Source organism: Haliotis rufescens, unplaced genomic scaffold, assembly GCF_023055435.1.
Source record: "Haliotis rufescens isolate VD_foot unplaced genomic scaffold, xgHalRufe1.0.p SCAF_1, whole genome shotgun sequence".
Lineage (NCBI taxonomy): Eukaryota > Metazoa > Mollusca > Gastropoda > Lepetellida > Haliotidae > Haliotis > Haliotis rufescens.
The window spans coordinates 52,210,625-52,233,704 of record NW_025963779.1 but is presented as its reverse complement, the minus strand read 5'-3'; the positions used below and the strand labels follow the sequence as shown (position 1 = coordinate 52,233,704).

The 23,080-nt window shown below is 40.0% G+C and overlaps 1 protein-coding gene across 2 annotated transcripts in view; it reads left to right on the top strand.

Moving 5' to 3' along the window:
• The window catches only part of LOC124131335 (FMRFamide peptide receptor frpr-18-like), a 145,701-nt gene extending 123,604 nt beyond the window's left edge, over positions 1-22,097 (top strand). For both annotated transcript variants that reach the window (XM_046494547.2, XM_046494548.2), the window contains exons 2-3: positions 15,993-16,042; positions 16,961-22,097. In XM_046494547.2, the coding sequence (XP_046350503.1) occupies positions 15,997-16,042; positions 16,961-17,964 (1,050 nt within the window). In that variant the 5' untranslated portion in view covers positions 15,993-15,996 and the 3' untranslated portion in view covers positions 17,965-22,097. The remainder of the gene's footprint in view (positions 1-15,992; positions 16,043-16,960) is intronic.
• Positions 22,098-23,080: the final 983 nt, after the last annotated feature.

The window sequence follows — 23,080 nt, the reverse complement described above, 5'->3', positions numbered from 1 at the left end:
AATATTGAACACGACCTTAAACGCCATTTCACCTCACCTCACCCTTGACATGTGATCTCACTTCCGTGAAGTAAATTTCAGTAAATTCCAGATAAGGCACATTTAAATGAGACAGATCAGTTCAGCCGACGAAGAATGTAAACGTGCCAGGTGTTGATGGCACGATGTTATTTGGACAGTTTCCCAAAATAGCTCACCTAATGAGCAGGCGGGACGTGTGAAAGGTTAATTCGGATCAAGAAGCGTCAATTACATGATACGTTGGAACGGTTCATTCTCACTACGCTGACTTTAAGAAACATATTGCTTGCATTGCGCCGAGCCTCGGTATTTCTTTGGTGTGCTGTACATGGTATTGCAACACATGGTGTTCTTACAGTCTTGCATTACACCGAGCCTCGGTATTTCTTTGGTGTGCTGTACATGCTATTGCAACACATGGTGTTCTTACAGTCTTGCATTACACCGAGCCTCGGTATTTCTATGATGTGCTGCACAATGTACATTGTGTATTGCAACACAGTGTGTTCTTACAGTCTTGCGTTACACCGAGCCTCGGTATTTCTTTGGTGTGCTGTACATGGTATTGCAACACATGGTGTTCTTACAGTCTTGCGTTACACTGAGCCTCGGTATTTCTATGATGTGCTGTACAATGTATTGCAACACAGGGTGTTCTACAGTCTTGCATTACGCCGAAGACAGCATTGTTATTTGTACACTATTATTTAACATCAACTGTGTACTTCGTCAACAAAACAAATGCGAATAGAGACAGGAATACATAGTATTAGATTTAAAGTTTACTTTTTCAATTATTATGCAATGTTGATGTCTCTATCTTCAACTGCATCTTCAAGTTCATTCAGTATGAGTTTCAGATCTTCATACCTTTTCCTTGACGGCCGATTCTGTCCTGCATGACTCAGTCTGTTTCAGACGATTTCTGCTTGAAGACGTTGGGTGTGACTGCCAAAAATCTTCTCAACTGTGCCACACCTCAGTGTAGGTTTTGATGCCGGGAGCATAATATAATCATCTAAAAGAACAAGGGAATCTGCGTTTTACAACCGAACGATATGACACATGAACATAATATCTACTTTTGAGAAACGTTGTTTTTTCTAAATTAAGCCAACGTGGGTGACTTAATGTTATTATTATCAATGAAATAGGACAATCTACCATGAAGTACTTCTATAATAGGTCTATTTTACTCGTAAAATGTTTCCCAAAGCAACTCAGTATTGTAATGGGCCTGTAGGAGTTAGTATCTAGTGAACACCTTTCCTTTTGAAATTCACACCAATTGGCCATGCATCGGGCAGGTTTTTGGTAGTGAATAGGGCAATAAAGTAATGAAGAAATATTGGAGCTAGCAATTCCAAGGAGATTACAATATCAATATACTAATTTACAATAAGATCTTATTTGATAACTTTGTAAAGCCTTACGTGTTTCGTTTATTGTGATACCAGGTGATCATCACGCATGGTCCTATTTGGAGATTCGTCTTCAATAACGATCTGGATTTACGTCTTGGTTTACCAGTATATATTTATAGTGTTCAGAAATTGTATCAAGATCAGGCTCAGTGGTATACACCTTTCTCTCATTCTTGTCAAAAGCCTTCGAATATACACGTGCTTTTTTTTTAGGTGCACATAAATCGTTCCTATGTATCTTTATGTTTGTCTGATATGCCTTAGATTTCTCTCCAAAATAAATCTGTTTTCAATTGTATTAGTTTTCTTTAATATGCTTTTAGCCTTTTGAGAGGAAATCTTACAATTTCATGTTTTGCATTCGCATCTGAACCAGGTTTCGGCTTTCCTTTATTGGGAGTGTCTATATCACGCCCGTCACAGGGTCTCACCCCGAATGTTGCACGCGTGGAATTTCGTTCGCTATTTTACTCAGTGCTCGGGCCAGCGCCACCCAATCTCGATGAACTTGCTTGTTTGACGAAACAGTCAACACGAGTTGATCAATGTTTCAAAAATATAACTGACTTTCAGCCTTCTCATATATTTTTCCATGATCAATATCAAAGCTATAGATTTCGGTTTCTGCAGTGCGGGTTTGATTTTCTGGAACTTTTAATGGATGTAGTGAAAATCTTATTGGACAGCGCACATCTGAAAACAATAAGCAATAACTTTTTTTTTATAACCTGATTTCAAATTCTTTAAATAAAGGAAGACACGTTGTCGATGAGATTGCATACTTGATAACACTCTTGTCTGGACAAGTAGCCTTCCCTATCATTTTACCTGGCTCGACCAAAACAGCAGAAGTGCACAGACAGGGGTAACGCTATCACCTGGTTTGAGGAATCAGGCACTTCGAACAAAGACAACGCTTTTGAAATTCACTCAATGGGATGGCCATATTAAGCATACTTTTTTTTTGATTGCAAAATCAATACCTTATGGTATTCCTCAAGTACTAATGTCATGTTAAACAGAAAATATGAATGTATCATCGAATAAAATCAGTTTTGTGTTCTTGGAAACTTATATTATCACTGTTATCAAGTGGATTCACACATTCAGGGTATTGTATTCGTTTCCTTATCCCATGCTCATTGAGATTAAAGTGCTACTCATTTGGACAATTGTCAGTAGCATTGATATTATCATCATGTATGTTTATTGGGGGTGTATTCACATAATGCTGGTGTTTCTTGGTGTGTTTGGGACCCACTGTTACAAGTTTTTTAACTGGAGTTAATAGTATTGCAAACACTATTCGTATTTATGACATTATGTCAAGTCAAATATTCTTGGTTTTACTTCAACATTATCGGGACTAGGTATTTCAAAGCAGCATTACTAATCTCAGAGGCATGATCATTTATTGCAATATGCTGCTCTTGTAGTGCGTCATTTGCAATAGCATTGCCAACATAGCTCCCACGTGGAGAATCACCAGCCGCCACACTAGTGTTAGGAGCTGTCTCAGTGACAACACTTTAGGTATGCTTCAACAGACTGTTGAGAGTTTTCTCACTTATCACAGAATATGAAATCTTACAGTGTTCAAAATTACACCGCCTATCCGGAATGCCATGCAGGAAATAGCTATGGGATCGTCTCCGTGGTCTGATGGAAAGAGCGTCTGTCCGGAGAGCAGAATGTCGATGGTTCTTACCAAGATACGTAAAATATCCTTTTTGTTGTTTTCCTGCTTTGCGTACCTCAGGGCTGGTCGGCTCGGAGCCAGTATGCTGAGTCTTATTGGGGTATATATGTTAACCCGCGGCATCGTATCTCGCGCGTGCAATCACCCACCATATACAAGCAATATTCTTGAACGCAAAGTTAAACCCCATTTCCCCTCACCTCACATAGCTATGGCTGTACACATGACTATCAGGATCATTACACTGGCTGGGTGTGTTTGCGCACGCTGGGTGAGGGGCCCGTGACATGGTGAGTTCATCTTCTGTCCACCAACGTATTCCAACGCGTGCCTCGAATTGGGTTGTGCTGATGAACTCTGCTGGGGAGCCGACACGGGGGTGGTATAACAAGCTTCTGCGGTACACTGTCAATACAGAGTCAAGAGATATGCGCCAGAATATCCCTCCTATATTTACCCACTTCCTCCTGGAACTGCTCCTTCATACTATTTATGTATGTTCATTCATATATGGGATGGGTCAGCATTGTTTAGCTCCGCTAATAGTTTTATGAAATTAGCAGGGTCTTTTACTTCACAATGATAAACATTCATTTACCATCAAATTAAGGAGCCGCAATTGAAACGTTTTTACATGTTGTCCAAATAAAAGGAAAGATCAGTTTGTGATTAATTAACTTTGGTTATTTATTAGACTGAAGGATTCCTGTAACTTGTAACATAAATTGGCATCAGAAGAACCATTCGGGTAAATATAAATTACTCCAGAACTGGATAATATAGTATTGATTGACGGCATATCACGTATTGGTTTGGGACAAATGTACAAGTTTCTGGATTTAACTGCTGAAGGTATGGGAGATATTGTCAGTGTAACATCAAACATTTGTGACATTGCCTGAGCATGGCCTATCCACGTCTGCCCAGGTAGCAAACAGAAGTATCTTTGAAGTAATAATGATATATGATTAAATTTTAGCGTGCACTAGTTCTGGTAGACAGATCTAATATAATCAAAGAATAGGTAGGTATTGATGAGTCTGTTCCAGGGGATAAAATCAGATTGCAACTGCGAACTGATACTATTGTTGGGATTATATTCGTGACAGTAAAGCTCAATAAAGACGCCATTATAAGGGAAACAGAGAGGAGGATCACAGATAATCCTGGAGTATATGAAAATGTCTTACGTGGGACATTCAGAAATCGCATGCATTCGTATTAACACAAAATAACTGTGAAATAAGTTGATTATTATAATTAAGAGAAGGCTGACAAATGGGCCCGAATGACAGTTCATATAACACTGCTACATGTATGGGGGTTTAAAGCAAGATCTACATTATGCAGACACATTTCAGAAACACCAAAACGCCTTTTACTTCGAAACCAGGGTCTCAGAGGGGATGTTGAAAAAAGTTTAGCAGGGATGGATAGTGTGAACCTTTAACGTTGTCACTGCATATGAATAAATCACAAAAACAGGTCATGATTGAAAAAAGGAGGAAACTGACATATAAATATGACATGGTTTGCAAACGCTATTGAGAAAAGGAATGTTTGCTACATAATTGTGATGGAAAAACGATTGTTCATAAGTTAAATGAAATATCACATCGAATATAACATGGAGACGCAAGGAAAATATAACATTCATGTACATCATAGTGAAATTCAAAATGTAAACTTAATGCTGTCCGTATAATGAGTGAGTGACTTAAAATGTAACATCAGCATTATTTCAGCAATATAGCGACGAGAAAACATGTTCATACAACTGAGTCATGACCAGAAAGATATTTATTTTAGCAATATCACTATTTTTATTTACAACTGTTTAAAACACGGGCTATAAGCAACCAGAAACCAAAGCTAGGCCACCTCGCTGTGGAACTCTGAACTCGTATGAACTCCAAAATCAGAATAGTGAAAAGAGAGCCGTGTTGCTTAAATATGATACCTTCCAGTTAAATTGGAATACTGACTACAGACAGAAGTTTGATTACATGTGTGAATCTCATGTCAAAATCTTTTTAGTTTTTTCTTTCAAGAGGTTGTTCAGAGAGAAAACCATCTTCTGACATCAGTTAATTCTCTTGCCTCGGGAAGATGAGAGAAAAAAAAAGAAAGAAAGAAAGGGAGTGCGTGAGTGATTGAGTTGTGTTTAACGCCGCTTTTAACAGTATTCCAGTTATATCATGGCGCGGCAACTTAACGTGGGAGGAAAGCTCGAAGTGATGAAGGTCTCAGACGGTTACCACTTCGGTGAAACCCACGAGCACGGTAACGGTGCTGACAAACCTAGAAACATAATCGGGGCGAACCGGGAAAGAGATTGAGGTGAGGTGAGGTGAAATTGGGTTTAACGTCGCGTCCAAGTTTATCGCACTTATATAGCGACGAGCATGTACGTGTGTGTGTTTGTGTGGCTGCTTGTACTAGTTCTGGACTGATGCCGATTTATAGTGCCAGCCCACTGAGATACCATGCCAGAGTTTAACATGAATACCCAACTCAGACACAGTGTACTGACTCCGAGCCGACCAGTCCTTGTTTTAGCCCCTTAATGCCGAGCGCCAGACAGGGTCACAACAAGTACCATTTTTAAACGTCTTTTGGTATGACGCGGTCGGGGATCGAACCCCGGACCTTCCGCTCTCCGGGCGGACGCTCTACCACTAGACCACGGAAGAAAGAGATTGAGATGATGTCAATGCATGTTCATACTGATAGTCTCGATCTAGTTCTCGCTGGTTGCAGTGTTCCGTGAATCGTCTCTATCTGACTACAAACATCAATGGTTGCTGTCTATCTTCTTCACCCTGTCGGAAGTCGTAAGGTGTTGGTTCAGGTGTTGTTGACGCAGTTTCGAATTCACAAAATTCTGTGCAAATGTTTTGATGGCAAAGATCATTTAAATAATTTGCGTGAAGGTGTGATACGAGAAGGTATACTGAACCAAAAGTCCAGTGAATACTATTAATTTAATTTGTAACGGCGGCCAGATGATTTGCAAACAACGAATTTATTATCCTGCCTTGTAGTTTGGCCTTGAAATTTGTGTTTTCTGTTACTACAAGGACTGGTCGGCTCGGAGTTAGTATATTGTGTCTGAGTGGGTTATCCATGTTAAACATGCTATCTCAGTCGGCTAGCACTATATAACTGGCTAGAGTCCGGACTAGTACAAACAGACACACCCACGCACGCACGCATGCACGCACGCTAGCACACAGACATGTCGCTACATAAGTGCAATAATCTTAAACGCGACGTTAAACCCGATTTTACCCCCCTCACCTCACCTGAATCGTGTCAGATTCATTCGCCGATGAGTGAGTGAGTGAGTGTGGTTTTACGCCGCTTTTAGCAACATTCCAACAATATGACGGCATGGGACACCAGAAATGGGCTTCACACGTTGTACCGATATCGGGAATCGAACCCGGGTCTTCGGCGTGACGAGCGAACGCTTTAACCATTAGGCTACCCGACCGCCCCCATTTGCCGATGGAGAGGATTATTTTCTTTTTTCTGGTTTGTTGTCTGTTTTCCTGCCTTTTGCTTACTAGACATTGCTCAGACAGTTTAATGTTATATCTCATTCCGCTTCCAGTAAAAGGACATTAGTTCAGAAACTAGTTAGAAGCAAAACAACGCCGTCAACTCGTAAGAGAGCAAACCTACAGCCGCCGATGCAATTCCCTACTTTGACTTATACCCAATGTCCCCCTGATGTATTTGTTTATGACGGGTGCCACCGGTAGGGCAGTATACGCTCACCTCTTCGCGATCACCATGTGATATGGAAGGGGGTTTGTCGCTTTTATTTGACAGTTTTAAAACCTACGTACGTATATTTGGGATTATATTGCTAACCGATGGCATACGCTGAATGTGCGTCAAAGTTTAACAAGGTGACATTGCGGAAAATAAGCTCAAGTGTTGCAATTAAGCGAACAACTTATGCCTTTAAGTAGAACACCGTAAACATTGTCGTTTCAATGGGGTTTTTTCACAACTTTGTTACACAATGTCTGTTTTATTTTTAGTTGACCCTGATAACACTTTTCTTTCTCTGATAAATTAATAAGCGAAAAATATCTTAGTATTCATTACTGTGCCAGTACTCTCGAATAAAGTAAAGGCTCGTAATCACTGCTAACAAAGTTACGAAAATGAACATCATTATTTGTTTCGGTATTCCTGTTATTTCTGTCATTCACAGCATTAATCAGGACAAAAACAAAGTAACCGCGGAAGGAATAGCTTCCGATTCATCTCATAGCCCCATGCCTTGATTGTCAGGTCGAACCAGTGGATCATTTGGTAATTCTATTGGGTTTTCTTTAAGCACTTTGACAATTCCAGTGGTTTGGCTTCCAATTATGAAGAATTGCAACTGACATATTAACGATATCGTTTCGCGCACTACAAGAAGGTGTGTCTAAAAATCTATTCTACAACAAATTTCAGGAATCGATCGAGGAAGACTTACAGCCTGACATTTACACAATGTATCCCTGAAGGCGAGTTACGGCACCAGTCATTGACCTTGCAACTCTCAGGAAATTCATCTCGACGAAGAAAACTAATGCGTAAACCTACGCTCCGTCTTTGGTTATGTGACTTACAAATCTCGTAAATGAATCAAAATATAACGAATGTGAATAATGTAGACAATGTCTGCCGTTGTTTTCAACTGTTAACAGCAAAGTGGCTTCCTTTGAAGTTTTCGGTGTATGTCTGTTTCACATTGCGGCATTAATCTTCTTCAGGATAGAGACTAGTACACACGACGGATTAATGACCTGTATCAATTTCACCGTCGACATGATGGATATTTCAATTTAAACATAAACAACCGTCATTACAATGTAGGTTGGCAAAGGGTGTATCTTAACCGTCTGGTGCAATATTTGAGCGTATCTTATCTATTGAAAGTGTCGGACATGCGTCATGTGGAAATGCGGATGTGCGTTTAACATAGAGTCAGCAATTCAATATGCTGCATGTCGTTAACTAACGTATCATTTGAGATAACAATATTATTTTTTCTTTGTCCCGGATGAGCAGGTTGATAGTTGCTTTTTGTTATTTTGGAATTTGCATTTTTGTCCCGGTGTTTGGGTTTATGCCTTACGTGAAGGGGCATGGATTACCATGTAGCCATAGTTGTAGTAAAAATCTGTGCATATCTCCGTCCCTTAGCAGTACCAGAACGATTGTCAAGTGTGATGCCAAACCAAGGATCATAAGCGTAATCGAAGTGAACCTGGAATTTGATCGCGAACACATAACCAACTGATCCTACCTCAATTTAGAAAAGCAACTCCGCGTTAGATCATTGAAGCAGCCCTGTCTTTATTTCTGACGTGAAGGAATAATACCCATAACTTCATTTGAGAAAAACAATGACGCACTATCTTTGTATTTGGTTTGGTGAGCGTTTTCAAATTGAACATATACCCATCCTGAAGAGATATCAGCTATGTGCTTCTAAATGTCAGATGTCCTGCCACTTCTGTATTCAGCATTAAGAAATATAACACATGATCCTTCTACTCGAAAATTTGATATATATCCCGTCTTGTCGACACGAGTTCCGGATATTATGAAGCCTGATTTAAGTAATTCCCATGAAGTGCTCGAGGCAGCAGTACGATGCTATCGTACTCTAAGAAAATGATACCCTGACTGTCTAAACAATTAATGGGGCAAAATTACATTGCTCTCTCTTCGCTGGTCGCAATAGCAACCCGAGTATGAAAGATCAGACACCTTGATGCCAATCATTGCTCGTCAAAGCTCAGACCTCTAGGGATTCAACGGACTACAGTGATTGCCCCGGTCAGTGACAGATCAGATGAAGACTGACCCCAAAATGGACATTGATCGATGTGATAAGTCATGACTGCAACATTAGAGGTACCTAATAGGGAAGAGTGTTATCGTTGTGGTCATCGGAACCGTGACACTAGAGAAGGCTGATGTTACACTATTTATCCGTTTCCTATCACTGCGACAAATGAATAGTTTTTTACATTGTCTAGAATATTTGAATTAAATTAGCGTTGTAAGTGTAGGAAGGAAGGGGCAAATGGTATAGTGTCTCTGTGTACTACGAAACGTGGAACAGAATCTTATATTTACATCCCAGCATGTGTGCATCTATTAGATGTCGCTGTGTGTGTCCTGGGCTAGAACATGTTGTATCAGAGTGAACCGACAATACATATGTACTACTGACGAGGTAGTGTCAGATGTATCCCGTTACACATACACAGTACTGACGATGTGGTGTCAGAGATATCCCGTACAACATACACAGTACTGACGATGTAGTGTCAGAGATATCCCGTTACACATACACAGTACTGACGATGTAGTGTCAGAGATATCCCGTAACACATACACAGTACTGACGATGTGGTGTCAGAGATATTCCCGTAACACATACATAGTACTGACGATGTGGTGTCAGAGATATCCCGTAACACATACACAGTACTGACGATGTAGTGCCAGAGATATCCCGTAACACATACACAGTACTGACGATGTGGTGTCAGATGTATCCCGTTACACATACACAGTACTGACGATGTGGTGTCAGAGATATCCCGTACAACATACACAGTACTGACGATGTAGTGTCAGAGATATCCCGTAACACATACACAGTACTGACGATGTAGTGCCAGAGATATCCCGTAACACATACACAGTACTGACGATGTGGTGTCAGAGATATTCCCGTAACACATACATAGTACTGACGATGTGGTGTCAGAGATATCCCGTAACACATACACAGTACTGACGATGTAGTGCCAGAGATATCCCGTAACACATACACAGTACTGACGATGTGGTGTCAGAGATATTCCCTTAACACATACACATTACTGACGATGTGGTGTCAGAGATATCCCGTAACACATACACAGTACTGACGATGTAGTGTCAGAGATATCCCGTAACACATAGACAGTACTGACGATGTAGTGCCAGAGATATCCCGTAACACATACACAGTAGTGACGAGGTAGTGTCAATACATATCCCGCGCCCAGTCAAGACGATCTGATCGATAATCAAGATCTTTATTGTGATACATCGCGAAGTTAATCAAATCACGTGAGCGCCTTGATTAAAAACATGAAAAGATTTGGAAAATATCTGTTGACAAGGAGTTGGCGGTACACATGCTTTGCAAATCTTGCAATCGACCGAAATCAGCACGACAGTTTACGTACCGGATTTCGATTTCGTTGCGCGATTGTGATTGGACTGTGCATTGATTCGTTAGTCCAGCCAAAATGTAACTCCATAATACCAGCCTAGTTCGGCAAGGGTGGAAACTGGACATTAATAGTCAGTTAACTCTCCTGTCTCGGGAAGATGGCGTAGTACTTACGTGTAACAATAGTGATCACATTCGTTAATTCTTTCAAGCAACAAGTGCCCTTTTTGCACAACGACGTATTGTCTAATTATAAGGGGCCGTGTATTTGATATTATAGGAGTTTATAATAGGAGATATTATAGGGGGTGTGGATGGTTGTTGTGCTTGGGGATTCACTATTCCTAGTTTTCTGCGTAAAACCTATTTTTTCAAGTGTTTCCAAGAACAGATTCCTTTTTGCAAATAAACAGAATTTCAAATGGTCGATACCTAAGTATGTCATATTTGGATACCTAAGTATGTCTGGTCATTTTTCAAGATATGTTTGGTTCTTTTCAGGGTAAATTATCCGAGCGTTGATCATTGGTAAAACATTTTATTAATATCATAATAATAGCTACGCTTTGACTCAGTATAACATTTCCCTTTGTGTCATGTTCATATGTCTTTGATATAGTGAATGCAAAATAAAGACTCCAGGTAATTAGTCAAAGAAGACAGTGCTCTCGTCATGCAGAAAGAGCCAAGAGGGATATGAACTAATTTCGTCTTTCCTTAGACTCCAAAAGGATCTTTGTTCTCTGGATATTCCTGGTATGATTTGTGCATTAAACCAAGAAGCTAGGCTTCTTTTATGAGCGAAAACATATATGCAGCTTCACGGGTGTCTTTGCAAAGGCAGCTGACTCGGACGTATTTTTACATATGGAAGGCTAACATGTGTTCAATCATGTGTGAGGCTATTTTGTTCTTTCCACCTGTTTGAACTGCGTTGTTACTACGCCAATTGCCAAACAGAATAGTTAGTGAATAAACAAAGAGCTACGAGAAATTACAGATTATCTGACCCGAGGGAATGAAGGCTGACTTACAATAAACAAATAACAATGCTAAATCATATGTCCTAAACAATGTGTAATTCCTAGAAACTATATGGAATGTCACTCGTGCATAGAAACCTCGATGAAGTCAAAGTATTGTTCAGATGTCACACTGTTATCAATATGAGACGTTCTGGTCATCATGTTTTCTCAATGATCTAATGTGAAGTAACGCTTCAACTGATCTGTACCAGCATAGAGACTCGCGGATATGCACATGTGCAAATATAGGCAAGCTATTACACTCGATCGCTCTACCAATGATGTTAAAAGTCATATCAAAGCATTTAAGTCCTTTCGCTTTACTTTACATTATAAAAAGAAAAGGTTCGTGATTAAGTGAGATGGGTTTTACGCCGCTTTCAACAGTATTCCAATTATATCACGACGAGTCAACTTAATGTGTGAGGAAAGCCCGAAGTGATACAGATCGCAGTCGTTTACAAGTTTGGTCAAACCCATGAGCACAGGTATGGTGCTGTCATCCCTTGAAACATAGCTGGGTTGAACTGGGATTCGAACCAGCGATTATATTTTTTCTGATGGTCCAAAGGACGTACAACTACACATCAATTTGTGGCACCTTTGGCTACCAGGACACCCGTGCCCCCATTAAGAAAAGGGTTAATGAAATGCAATTTACATCTTTGCTCAGACAGAACATTAATACAGACTATCAAACCGCGTTTTCGCATATCACATCCTCAATTCACTTTGATGCAAACAAAGTCCCAGTTACCGAGTTGTACCCAAATCATAAACAATTCAGTGCCGCATCATTAAGGATGATAAGTCGTCAGAGAACACTATATTTTTGTGCGGAGTTGTACCCATGGAACGATCAGCACGTTTCCCTATGATCTATTGACAGATGGTCAGTGACTTCAGATCGTGTTGTGGGAAAGTAGCGTGTGGTCCTTCTCGCTTCAGATTTAATAATGGCATTGTTCCTCATTAATCGTTGCTCGCATCAGGTGGGGGAGTTTCGGCAGGAAATTGTGGAGTTATCTGGAGTTCGATTATGTCCAATGTGTGTTTGCTTGTGCATTAGGATCGAGAGATTTAGGCGCTGCGATAGTATTGTTTGGATTATGTCTTTACATTTCATCATTTACATGATAAGGAGAGTTATGTATTTCAGATAGACTGAATGAGTGATTTCAGTTCACTGACAGACAGTTCAATACGGCAGTAAAATACACGAGCAAGGATATTTTGCTCAGGTGGTGAAATGTGGTTTAACGTCGTGTCCAAGATTGTTGCACTTATATAGCGACGTGCATGCACATGTGTGTGTGTGTGTGTGTGTGTGTGTGTGTGTGTGTGTGTGTGTGTGTGTGTGTGTGTGTGTGTGTCTGCTTGTACTAGTCTGGACTGATGCCGATTGTATTGTGATAGTCCACTGAGATACCATGCCGCAGTTTAACAGTCATGAATGCCCCACTCGGACACAGTGTACTGACTCCGAGCCGAACAGTCCTTGTTTTAGCCCCTTAATGCCGAGCGCCAGGCAGGGTAACAACAAGTATCATATTTTAACGTCTTTTGGTATAACGCTGCCGGTGAACGAACCTGCTCCAATACTAAACCACGGAGGCGGTCCACCCCACGTTGAGTTATGAGAGACGATAAAAAGACATATACAATCATACTAAAATATATTACATAAAATATTCGATCTTTTGGCGATAATAACAGGGTAGGTCTTGGCAGATGGTAAACATACTCCTGGGATGGAGAGTACAAAACTGCTTATATTGTCAGTGTGGTGACGTGCAATCACACAATCCTCTGTAATAACATGCCACATGGACAATGCTAGTAGCCAGACATGTCACTGCAACGCGCTTCAAGAAGGCAAACAAACAAGCTACACTAAGATTTGTTTTGTTTTAGTGAAACTCGAATAACATTAACATCATTAGAAAGTTTATCTCCTCCGTATGTATAGCGTCTGACAATTTACAACCTGATGTCATAGAGCTAAGTAAATGTCTTATTAAGGCTAGCTCTAACCATATCCCCCAACGTGTAAATGGATCACATTAGAAGCCCTATTGTAAAAATTGATAGGTTAAATGATCCTATGAAATAAGGGTGGCCAGAAGAGAATGGATAGCGGACAATAGACCACATTTTCACAACCTAAAAGAATCTAATCTCCAGGGCCTGATGGTATCACAAATGAGCACCTAATATTGGGAGAAGAGGCGCTTGTGGTTACACTCAGTACTATCCATGTGCCTTCAGACAAGGTACCATCATACCTATTTAAGGCAAAAACGACAAACACGATCCACGTAATTACAGGGCAAACTCTTACATCGCGTCCATATAAATCTTAGAGAAAATCATTTTAAGTAGAAGAGAAAAATAGTCACTCAGTAACTCCAATCCTCCGACTTTTTACAATTTGGTTTCAGAAAGGAACACTGAGCAATCATGTCTCTATTCACCGTCTACGCAATTTCTACCTAGAAAGAGAATCGCAAGTGTTTGCTGCCTTTTTAGATAATGAAAGCTTAATGTTTTCGATCGTATTTGACACGACGGTCTATTCGTCAAATTCCATGAACTTGGTGTCACAAGCAAATATTGGAACCTACTTTTCCATAGCTGTAGGGACAGCTTGGCTTTTATATCATACAACGGAGAAAGATCTGATGAGTTTCCCATAAAACAAGGTGTTTGGCAAGGTCGAGTTATATCAGCATGGTTCTTTCTCGTTTTCATAAATGATCTTATATGTGAATTAAGGGGAGCAAACAATCGCCTCTCTGTTCATGGAATCTATACACCCTGTGTTTTATTGTCCGTTGATACAACAGGCGGCTTACAGTCACAAAGTACCTATGTTGTGCTCTCATTAATCACAGAGCTTTGATGTCTCTTATCAGTCCCTTAACTCCTTAAATATCATGAGATGGATAACAGTCATGTCTATTATCGACATCACAATATGATAAATATGTACATGATTGTCACAGATACCTTTGCCGTTGAGAAACATGCTCCTGCTTTAAAGAAGCATTTAGTCATCGATTTACTAAGCTTGGAGGCAAGAAAGACCAGCTATAGCGAGTAAATTGTGACATGCTGTCTTGTGATGTCCATACTGTTGAGCCCATGCTAAACACTACCAGTTTCCTCGGGCGAACATAACGTGCGGAGCAGAAAATAAAGTTGCATGTCTTTCTGTAATTGGCATGTGTTCAGTGGAAAGCATTTAGTTCTTCTGGTTTGAATTGCTAAGTGACAGGAAGTCCTTTTCATTGTTTTGCAGCACAGTTGATATCATCTTCAGATCAGTTTAGAGAGGAGAGAGACATTATTTCCTCAAGTATGCATGTATGAACGCCATACGGCCATAATGCATATCTTTTTTCGAGACATATGAGCTACAAGAGTCATTAAGACCGAGTACAGTGTCAAATGTCACGACAGTTGACATGAGAAAGTATTTTTTACATCTGATTATGTCATTTGGGGACACCATAAACAGGATTGACATTTTGTACATTGAAAATAAACGACAAACCAAACTTCCATAATCATTGGTATCTCTATTGAAAGTCAATTGTACCATTCCGACAACATCGTAAGCATGTGTTGATGAATTACTTACAATAGTAATGATAACAGGTACTCGCAAAAAGGTGAGCGTTTCCTTCACCATCGGTGGCACCTGTCCCACATGCAAGATCTAATTTAAGCTAATTGATTGTTAATAAGTATTTCATTTGAGTGTAGCCTTGAGGAAATTCATCATGGACAATTAAATAGAGATAATGATCCGTGTGTGTTAACAATTTCAACTCTACAGCGACCACTGTCATTGGGTGATACATCACATAATCATATTTTAATATTATTTTTAAATCCAAACATATTTACACATTAAATACTGGAATGTCATACTATTGAATATGTTGATATTGCTTAGACAACTACAGCAGCATGCGAGAATCATCAAATTATAGAAAGGGACAATGTAATTACAAGGGCGGTGGTTAAAGCGTTCGCTCGTCACGCCGAAGACCCGGGTTCGATTCCCGATATGGTTACAATTTGTGAAGCCCATTTCTAGTGTTCCCCGCCGTGATATTGCTGGAATATTGCTAAAAGCGGCTTAAAACCATACTCACTCACTCACTCACTCACTCACTCACTCAATGTAAGTACATTTTGTAAGACAAACTTGAATTGGGTTTAACGCCACATTGAGCTGTATTCCAGTTACATCACGGCGTGTCAGTTTTATGTGGGGAAATAGCCCGAAGTGATGCAGGTCTTAGACCACCTCGGTGAAACCCACGTGCACGGCTATGCTGATAAACATACAAACATAATCGTGGCGAACCGGGACTCGACGCGACGATCATAGGATTCTGGCGTGCCCAGGAACGCAACTCTGCACAGCGAATTGCGGTGCCTTAGACGACTGGGCCACAAACGTGAGGTATTTTGGATCTAAGCTGAATACAATGGTCTATAAAACATATTTAATTTATGTATTATACTATTCCTCATTTGTAATCACAAATTTCTGTTTGTTTCAGCAAAATGGATCCCAACTTTTGTAATGGCAGTGTTTGCTACAATCAATCAGGTAAACCTGTTTAAATGTATTTAATCTCAAACACAATTGACGCAGCAAAGTCTTCCCGTAATTGAGCCCGGCTTTCTTCATATTCTGTGGGGCCGCCTGGAGAGCGTAAAATCCGAGGTTCGATCCCCGGCCGCGTCAAACCATAAGACGTTAAAAGATGCTACTTGTTGTTACCCTGTCTGCCACCCGGCATTAAGGGGCTAAAACAAGTCAGTATACTGTGCCTGAGTGGGGTATTCATATTACACTGCGGCGTGGTATTTCAGTGGTCTAGTGCTATCATATCGGCATCAGTCCGGACTAGTACAAGCAGCCACACACACACTCGTGCAAGAACGTCGCCATATAAAGCGTCATAACCTTGGACGTTAAGGGCCAGTTCACCTCACACCGGGAAAGAGGCTCCAATATTTAATCTAACAAATGAGTCATGGATATAAAGCCCCATGGGAAGTTAGAACAGATACTATCAATATAACTTTACATAGGTAACTAGACATTCATTTCATAAGCAGACAAGGGCATAGTTTGGGACTTGTGTGCGAGTAAGAATGGTTTTAAGTCACCTCTGGCAATATTCCAGCAATACCGGGGGAACCAAGGCATTAATTAACCACAAGACCATCCCCCATCCGACATACTCTATCTGGCATCTGATCTGATCTGATCAATCACTGCCACAGCCTCACCAATTAAAATGAACTTCATCACGTCTATGAGAGCGAGCGTCAAGTTAGACGTTAGATTTGAACAATCAATGCCACATGTGGTAAAACTGATGAACAAGGTCAGATTAAAGATTGAACACAACTTCTGCCAAAGGCTAAATTTATTTATGGTTTCTTCTTACTGTCTTAAAACCTGTCTGATGACTGAACAAAACTTGTGCATTGAAACCATGTTGTTATTTGTTTTCAGCGCCAATGATGAACATGAAACCGGACGATTGGGGATTCATTTTCAAGGTCATTTTCACGCCAATTATCGCCTTGGTAGGAATTGTTGGAAACTGTCTCTCATTCATGGTCATGAAAACAAGGATGTTGCGTGAAAAATCCTACAGTCATTACCTTTGCGCACTAGCAGTGTTCGACAGTTTGTCCCTAGTAGCAGTGCAAGTGAAAACAGCTGATGAACTGCTCTACTACCTTCACAAGCCAAGTCTGTTCACCTACTTCACCGACGCAGGATGTAAACTATATGTATTCACTGAATGTATGTGTTATTTGATGTCGTCTTGGCTTATTGTGTGTATGGCCCAGGAAAGGCTAATTGTTGTGTTCATGCCCTTCAAGAAGCATGTGTTGTGCACACAACGTGGCGCCGTGGTAATCATACTAGCTATCTTCGTTGTTATGTCCTATACCCAGATGTTCCGACTCATCATGGTTACCAAGATAGGGGACAAATGTGAAGGCCGGCCGGAACTATCCGCTATTTATACGTCTCTCCATGTGTATTTCTATCAGTTTGCGTTGTGCTTCATCCTTCCTATCCTTATCGTGTCCATCTGCAACATATCTGTCCTGTGTAAGATCCGGAGCGTCAGTCGAGCAATGGCGGATGAGAACTCGTCGTCCACGAGATTAACACGAGGAGCAGCGAGACGTCACAAGACCACTATGATGCTACTAACAATCTGCTTCATGTACATCATAACCCTTTTGCCTGTAATCACCGTCACTATGATAGTGTTCGTCTACCTGAATTGTTACCCGTTACATGCCCCTTACGTTTTCATCACCATTACACCTTGGACACATGTTGCCACTGTCGTCTCACAAATTAATTACGCGGCAAACTTTTTCATATACGTTGTGTCAGGCAAGAACTTCCGTGTTGAACTCAGAAGAATATTTTCGAGAGAAAGAGGAAGTAACCTAAACAGTTCCAAGACACGGGAAGAGATAATGCTCCTCTGATGTCCTACTCACCATGCCATATCCGGGGTTTGCAGAGGCCAGGGAAAATATCACTTTATGATGCATGATTATTTTCAATATGACGGGAACAACGGATAACGAGTAGTGTATTTGTCTGTCATTAATCATCCTAAATGTTACACATTATCTCGTTTAGAGTGGAGCTTCTGGTAATGGCTTATTCACATGTGGACGGTTTACATTAAGCCAAATCACCATAGCTCGAGTATCGTTTTCAATGGGTACGTTGTAACATTATGTTTTTCTTAAACTTTTTCTTGATACTTTTATACCAATGCTAATAATGGTTACAAAGCCATATTCCGGATGAATTACGATATCTTCACAACTGACAGAAGCACATAGTAAAAAGACACCTGGATTTTGAACCTGACTTGCAAATTGCAATGGATCTTTGTTAAAGTAAATTTGACATTAATAGAAACAACCATCTTTAGCAGCATTAAACAGACAAATTACAAGACGTAACTGGATTGACATCGTTTTCAATTTCTGGCCCTTCATTGTACTTGGAAAATGACTTTTTATGATAGATGATAATCATCATTATTGGCACATATATAAGCTATTTGTGTGATACGTTATACCTGTATCTTCATCTGCAATACATGTATTTATGTCCAATACTAGATGTGATTGTGTAAACTGTTTTGTCATTTGAATCGAATGTTATTTATGTCTGATATTCACGTTGTTTATCTATTATATATGAAATTGTAGCTTACTGTGATTACTTTTGATCTAGGCAGTTAGATGAATGTGTGTTTCATAAATCATAAAACGTTGATCGTGCCTAATGATATTGCTCAATCCTTCCTATATGTCGTACATACTCGTATATGACTTGTGTCATTGTGAATATGTCGTTAAGTGCGAATCTACCTGGTGCCCCGGTTTTGATGACATTGTTTCAATAAGCATTTTCCATGACAGTTTCGAGAGTTTACTGTTACTTTTAAGGAGATGTGTCATGCACCAGCATAGTTGTAATGCTACATCAACACTGCCAATAACAAGCAAACATTAAGGCATCTTCAGCCCCGAGATGCTGGTTATCCAAAGATGAATTCAAAATGGGCGGACGACATTATTATAATATCATGTATATTTTTCTCTTCGGCGCATTGTAATTCGAACTAAAAGCATTCCATATTTTTTCACATTTCTGAAACTGTTCACCAGGTGTAAATAGGTGTGAAATGTACGTGTTATGGCTTTGAAAGAAACACGTGTGTTGAATGTAGCAGTAGTGCTTAAAATACATACATTAACATATTGGTATTTTTGACGCTTGCATAGGTTGTGCTTGTTGGACATATTTGTGATAGTGTAACAGTGAAGTGTTTTGGCACGTAGCATCTATTAATGTTATTGAATTATGACAGCTATACACATGATGTATCTCTCTAACCCAACCGATAATGTGTTTGATGGGTACGTTTCTTAAAATGAAAAAGGATGTAATTAGTCGCACAATGTATTTTAGGGGTCTTTCTATCCACCAACATGTTGTGTCTTTTATTTGAAAGTGAAATATTTTCTTTCTATAATGAGGGTAATTATTTACTGATATATTCATATTCATAAAAAAAACCTTCGGTTTATAGAGTACTCGATTCAACTAGCCAGCGCTGTTTATTTTTCCAGCCTATGAACACCGTTATTGTCCGGTGAGAAACTAAAGGATGCACACGTTGGATTTAATTAACTTGCAGCTAAACTGAAGCTCTTTTGGTACAATTAGCCCCTTCTTAAGTATATTTAGAACGTCATGACAACGCCATATTTACAGTAACGTTTGTAAAATAATTTCTTACTTTTAGGAAAGGAACCTAGGGGATGTTACTTACATACAGGTGTGATTAAGAGGGATTTTGTTATGTTTTGCAAATATTTTTATATGTGAAAGCATTGATAATGAAATCGACAATAATTTTGTATTGTTGTGTTAATGGGTAAATGGGGTTTTACGACTCCGGAACAACAGGATTGGGATTAACACGTTGAACCTCAGTGGGGATCTGAACTTTGTCCGTACGAGAGAACATTCTGACCACGAATCCCCATCGTCACTATCCAATGTTTGATATACAGCATCAGTTGCATGTTGGTCAGTGTACATGTCAGCATATGTGATATACAATGGTGTCTTGTTCATTCTTTCTATCATAGTTTTGAATCACGTTATCATGACATGTACATGTATTCGTCCATATTGTTTGTCTTTTCACAATAAATTCACAGTAGGTTAAATAAGGCCGAAACAGTGTTTCCTTTATCATTGATCTCATTGGACAAACTGACCTGTCCCTTTCCCCAGCGTACAACGGGTATAATATTAAATGTGTGCATTCTTCCTATACTGGCAGAAGGGGGAAAAACAGGGAGATTTGCTCAACACACAGAGGGGAGAATCAAAATATCTGTTTGGCATCAATATGATTTTGTTGTACGATGCGTATTGTTTTGCATATCAAGATCAACATTGATATATGCTAACATTTTCATGGCAACTAAATGGGGCTTTTACTCGCCATGGTAGCGGTGGACAGATTGCACAGTGGTCGCAGTTACTATAAAGAAGCCATCGAGCTACAGTCACACAAAGGCTCGAAGACCAAGTAAAACATGGCTTAAATACGTCACAGTTATATTCTCTTTCGCTACACGACCCCACTGATTTTCAACCTTTGCGACAAGTTGATTAACATATCTAGCAAAACATGAACAGAAAACGTCGTGACGCTAATATTAACACAGTAATGTAAGCCTGGTTTGGGAATAAGCAGTGAAAGATTCAGTGGTCGTCGGTTACCTTTATGCTGACTCACATTGGTATACATGTAACCGACAGATATGGTTTTACGTAACTCATTCACAGGTTGAATGGTAAATCATTCACATTCGTTGAGTACTGTTCGTAATATCCCGTTCACCCCTTACAAACGGTGTGCTGTCTAACTGAAATCCACTGTACCGAAAGGAAAGAGTGAGTGAGATGGTTTAATGCCGCTTTGAACGGTATTTCAGTTATATCACGGCGTGTCTGCTTGGTTTTGGAGGAAAGCCCGAAGTGATGAGTGTGTTAGATGTTTACCACTTTGGTGAAACAGGAAAACGAGTATGATGCCGACAACTCTGGAAACGTATCGAAAAATCGAACCCAAAATGCCATGTTTCGGGGATGCCCAAGGGACGCAACTCAAGACAGCAAATTGCTTCTACTCAGAAGACTGGGCGACCCATGCCCTCCAAGAAGGAAGGATAACAGAAATGCTAACTGCAAATCATGGAGTCTATCTACATGTATGTTTATGTATGGCCTACTCGCAGGCTATCGAGACAGTGACAGCGGGATGTCGAGATTTAGTTTGCAAAATATATATTTTAGACACTGTAACAGCATCAGTTTGTATGTCATGGCGCACCGTGGATATTCTAAGGGATACACAAATATGATAAGAAAGACATATCACATAATACCTGATAACTCATTACTGAGTTCTGTTTCCGTTTAGAACAGATTGGCTACTGACTACGGAGCAATCTTGTTTAGTGATGGGCTTATCGTCTGGATAAAGATCTTGTGATTTTTCCGAAAAGGAATCCATCCAAGTAAAAAAAAATGATCATAAATCAAAATGATAATAAAATGACATTCGCAAGACGATGGATGGCATGCCTATTGCAAAATGGGTTAAACCGTTTTGACCGTTAAGATGGATTAAAACTTAAAGATCGACGGAATGTTTTATCATGAACAAAAACGTCCCAGCACCTGTGCTCCACACATCAACATATTTCCCTCGAGATGAACACAGATACAGTCAACGTACATAAAGTACCCCGAGCGCATGCCAGGACCTCTGTCTAATTCCGTTGTAATTGGTTGGTACGTTCAGAAAGAACTCTCCGTTTTCGTGGCTGCAGTAAGCGTACATAAAGTAACACGTGTATACACCAGTATCTGTCGCAGTTTGTGTGTGCGATCAAATAGGGCAATAAAAGAAACGGTTTCAACAATCCAATAGTCAGGGGGCGCGGTGACCCAGTCGTCTAAGGCGCTGTAATTAGCTGTGCAAAGTTGCATTCCTTGGGCACGCCAGAAAGCTTTGACAGTGGGTTGGAATCCCGGTTCGCACCGATTATGTTTCTAGGTTTGTCAGCATCATACCCGTACTCGTGGTAAACATATAAGGTTTGCATCACTTTGGACTTTGCTCCCACATGAAGTTGACACGCCGTGATGTAACTCGAATACTGTTCAGAGTCGCGTAAACCCAGCTCAATCACTCACTCCAATGACCATTTTCTCCCCTCATACCAATCACATTATGACCATGTACATGTGTGTGTTTTCACATGCTGGCAGAAACATTTTATGGCGATCATATATGATTTTTAAATACTGGTATGTTGTAACAGTCGGATAATCTAAATGTGCCTTCCACACTGGAACGAATTGTCTTTGTTGATGAGAAGTTCACGTTCAAAATATTTCAGTAGTATTTCTGAAAATTTCATTCATTTATCCGAGTAGAATGTTCCTCATCGTGTAGGGGAACTTTTTACTCTTCGGTGGCAATTTCCAATGCCCATCATATCCACCTATTGTTCTTTACGAATTTAGAAATCTATTTTAGCGTATCCAGTTGAAAGGCATTGTGTTTTTGCGATTTCATTAAATTGTTGTCAACCCAACTTACTTCAGAGAAAGCTGTCTCCAGGTCTTGAGTGGTACTATACCGATTTTCAAGGATCTAGAGTGAAGTGATCACGCTGTACCACATCCCAAAACCCGGCACAAACAGCTGGTGTCATCATTGTATTTGTAAAATGAGTATAGCTTTTATGAATGTTTCGTTCCATGTCATAATTATCTCGGGGATATTTCCGGTTTCATTTCACATAGTTACTGTAAAATTAAGACTTTTCTTTTTAAAAAAAGTCTCTTCTTCCCCTGAGCAAAAGCGTGGGGACATTTAATTTGCTTGCGCAAGCCCATTTAAAACTCTGATGCGACATTTTCGCTTTTTGGTCACATTAGAGACGATGTGTCTTGTGACTATCATTGTTTATGCATGATATGGAGGTG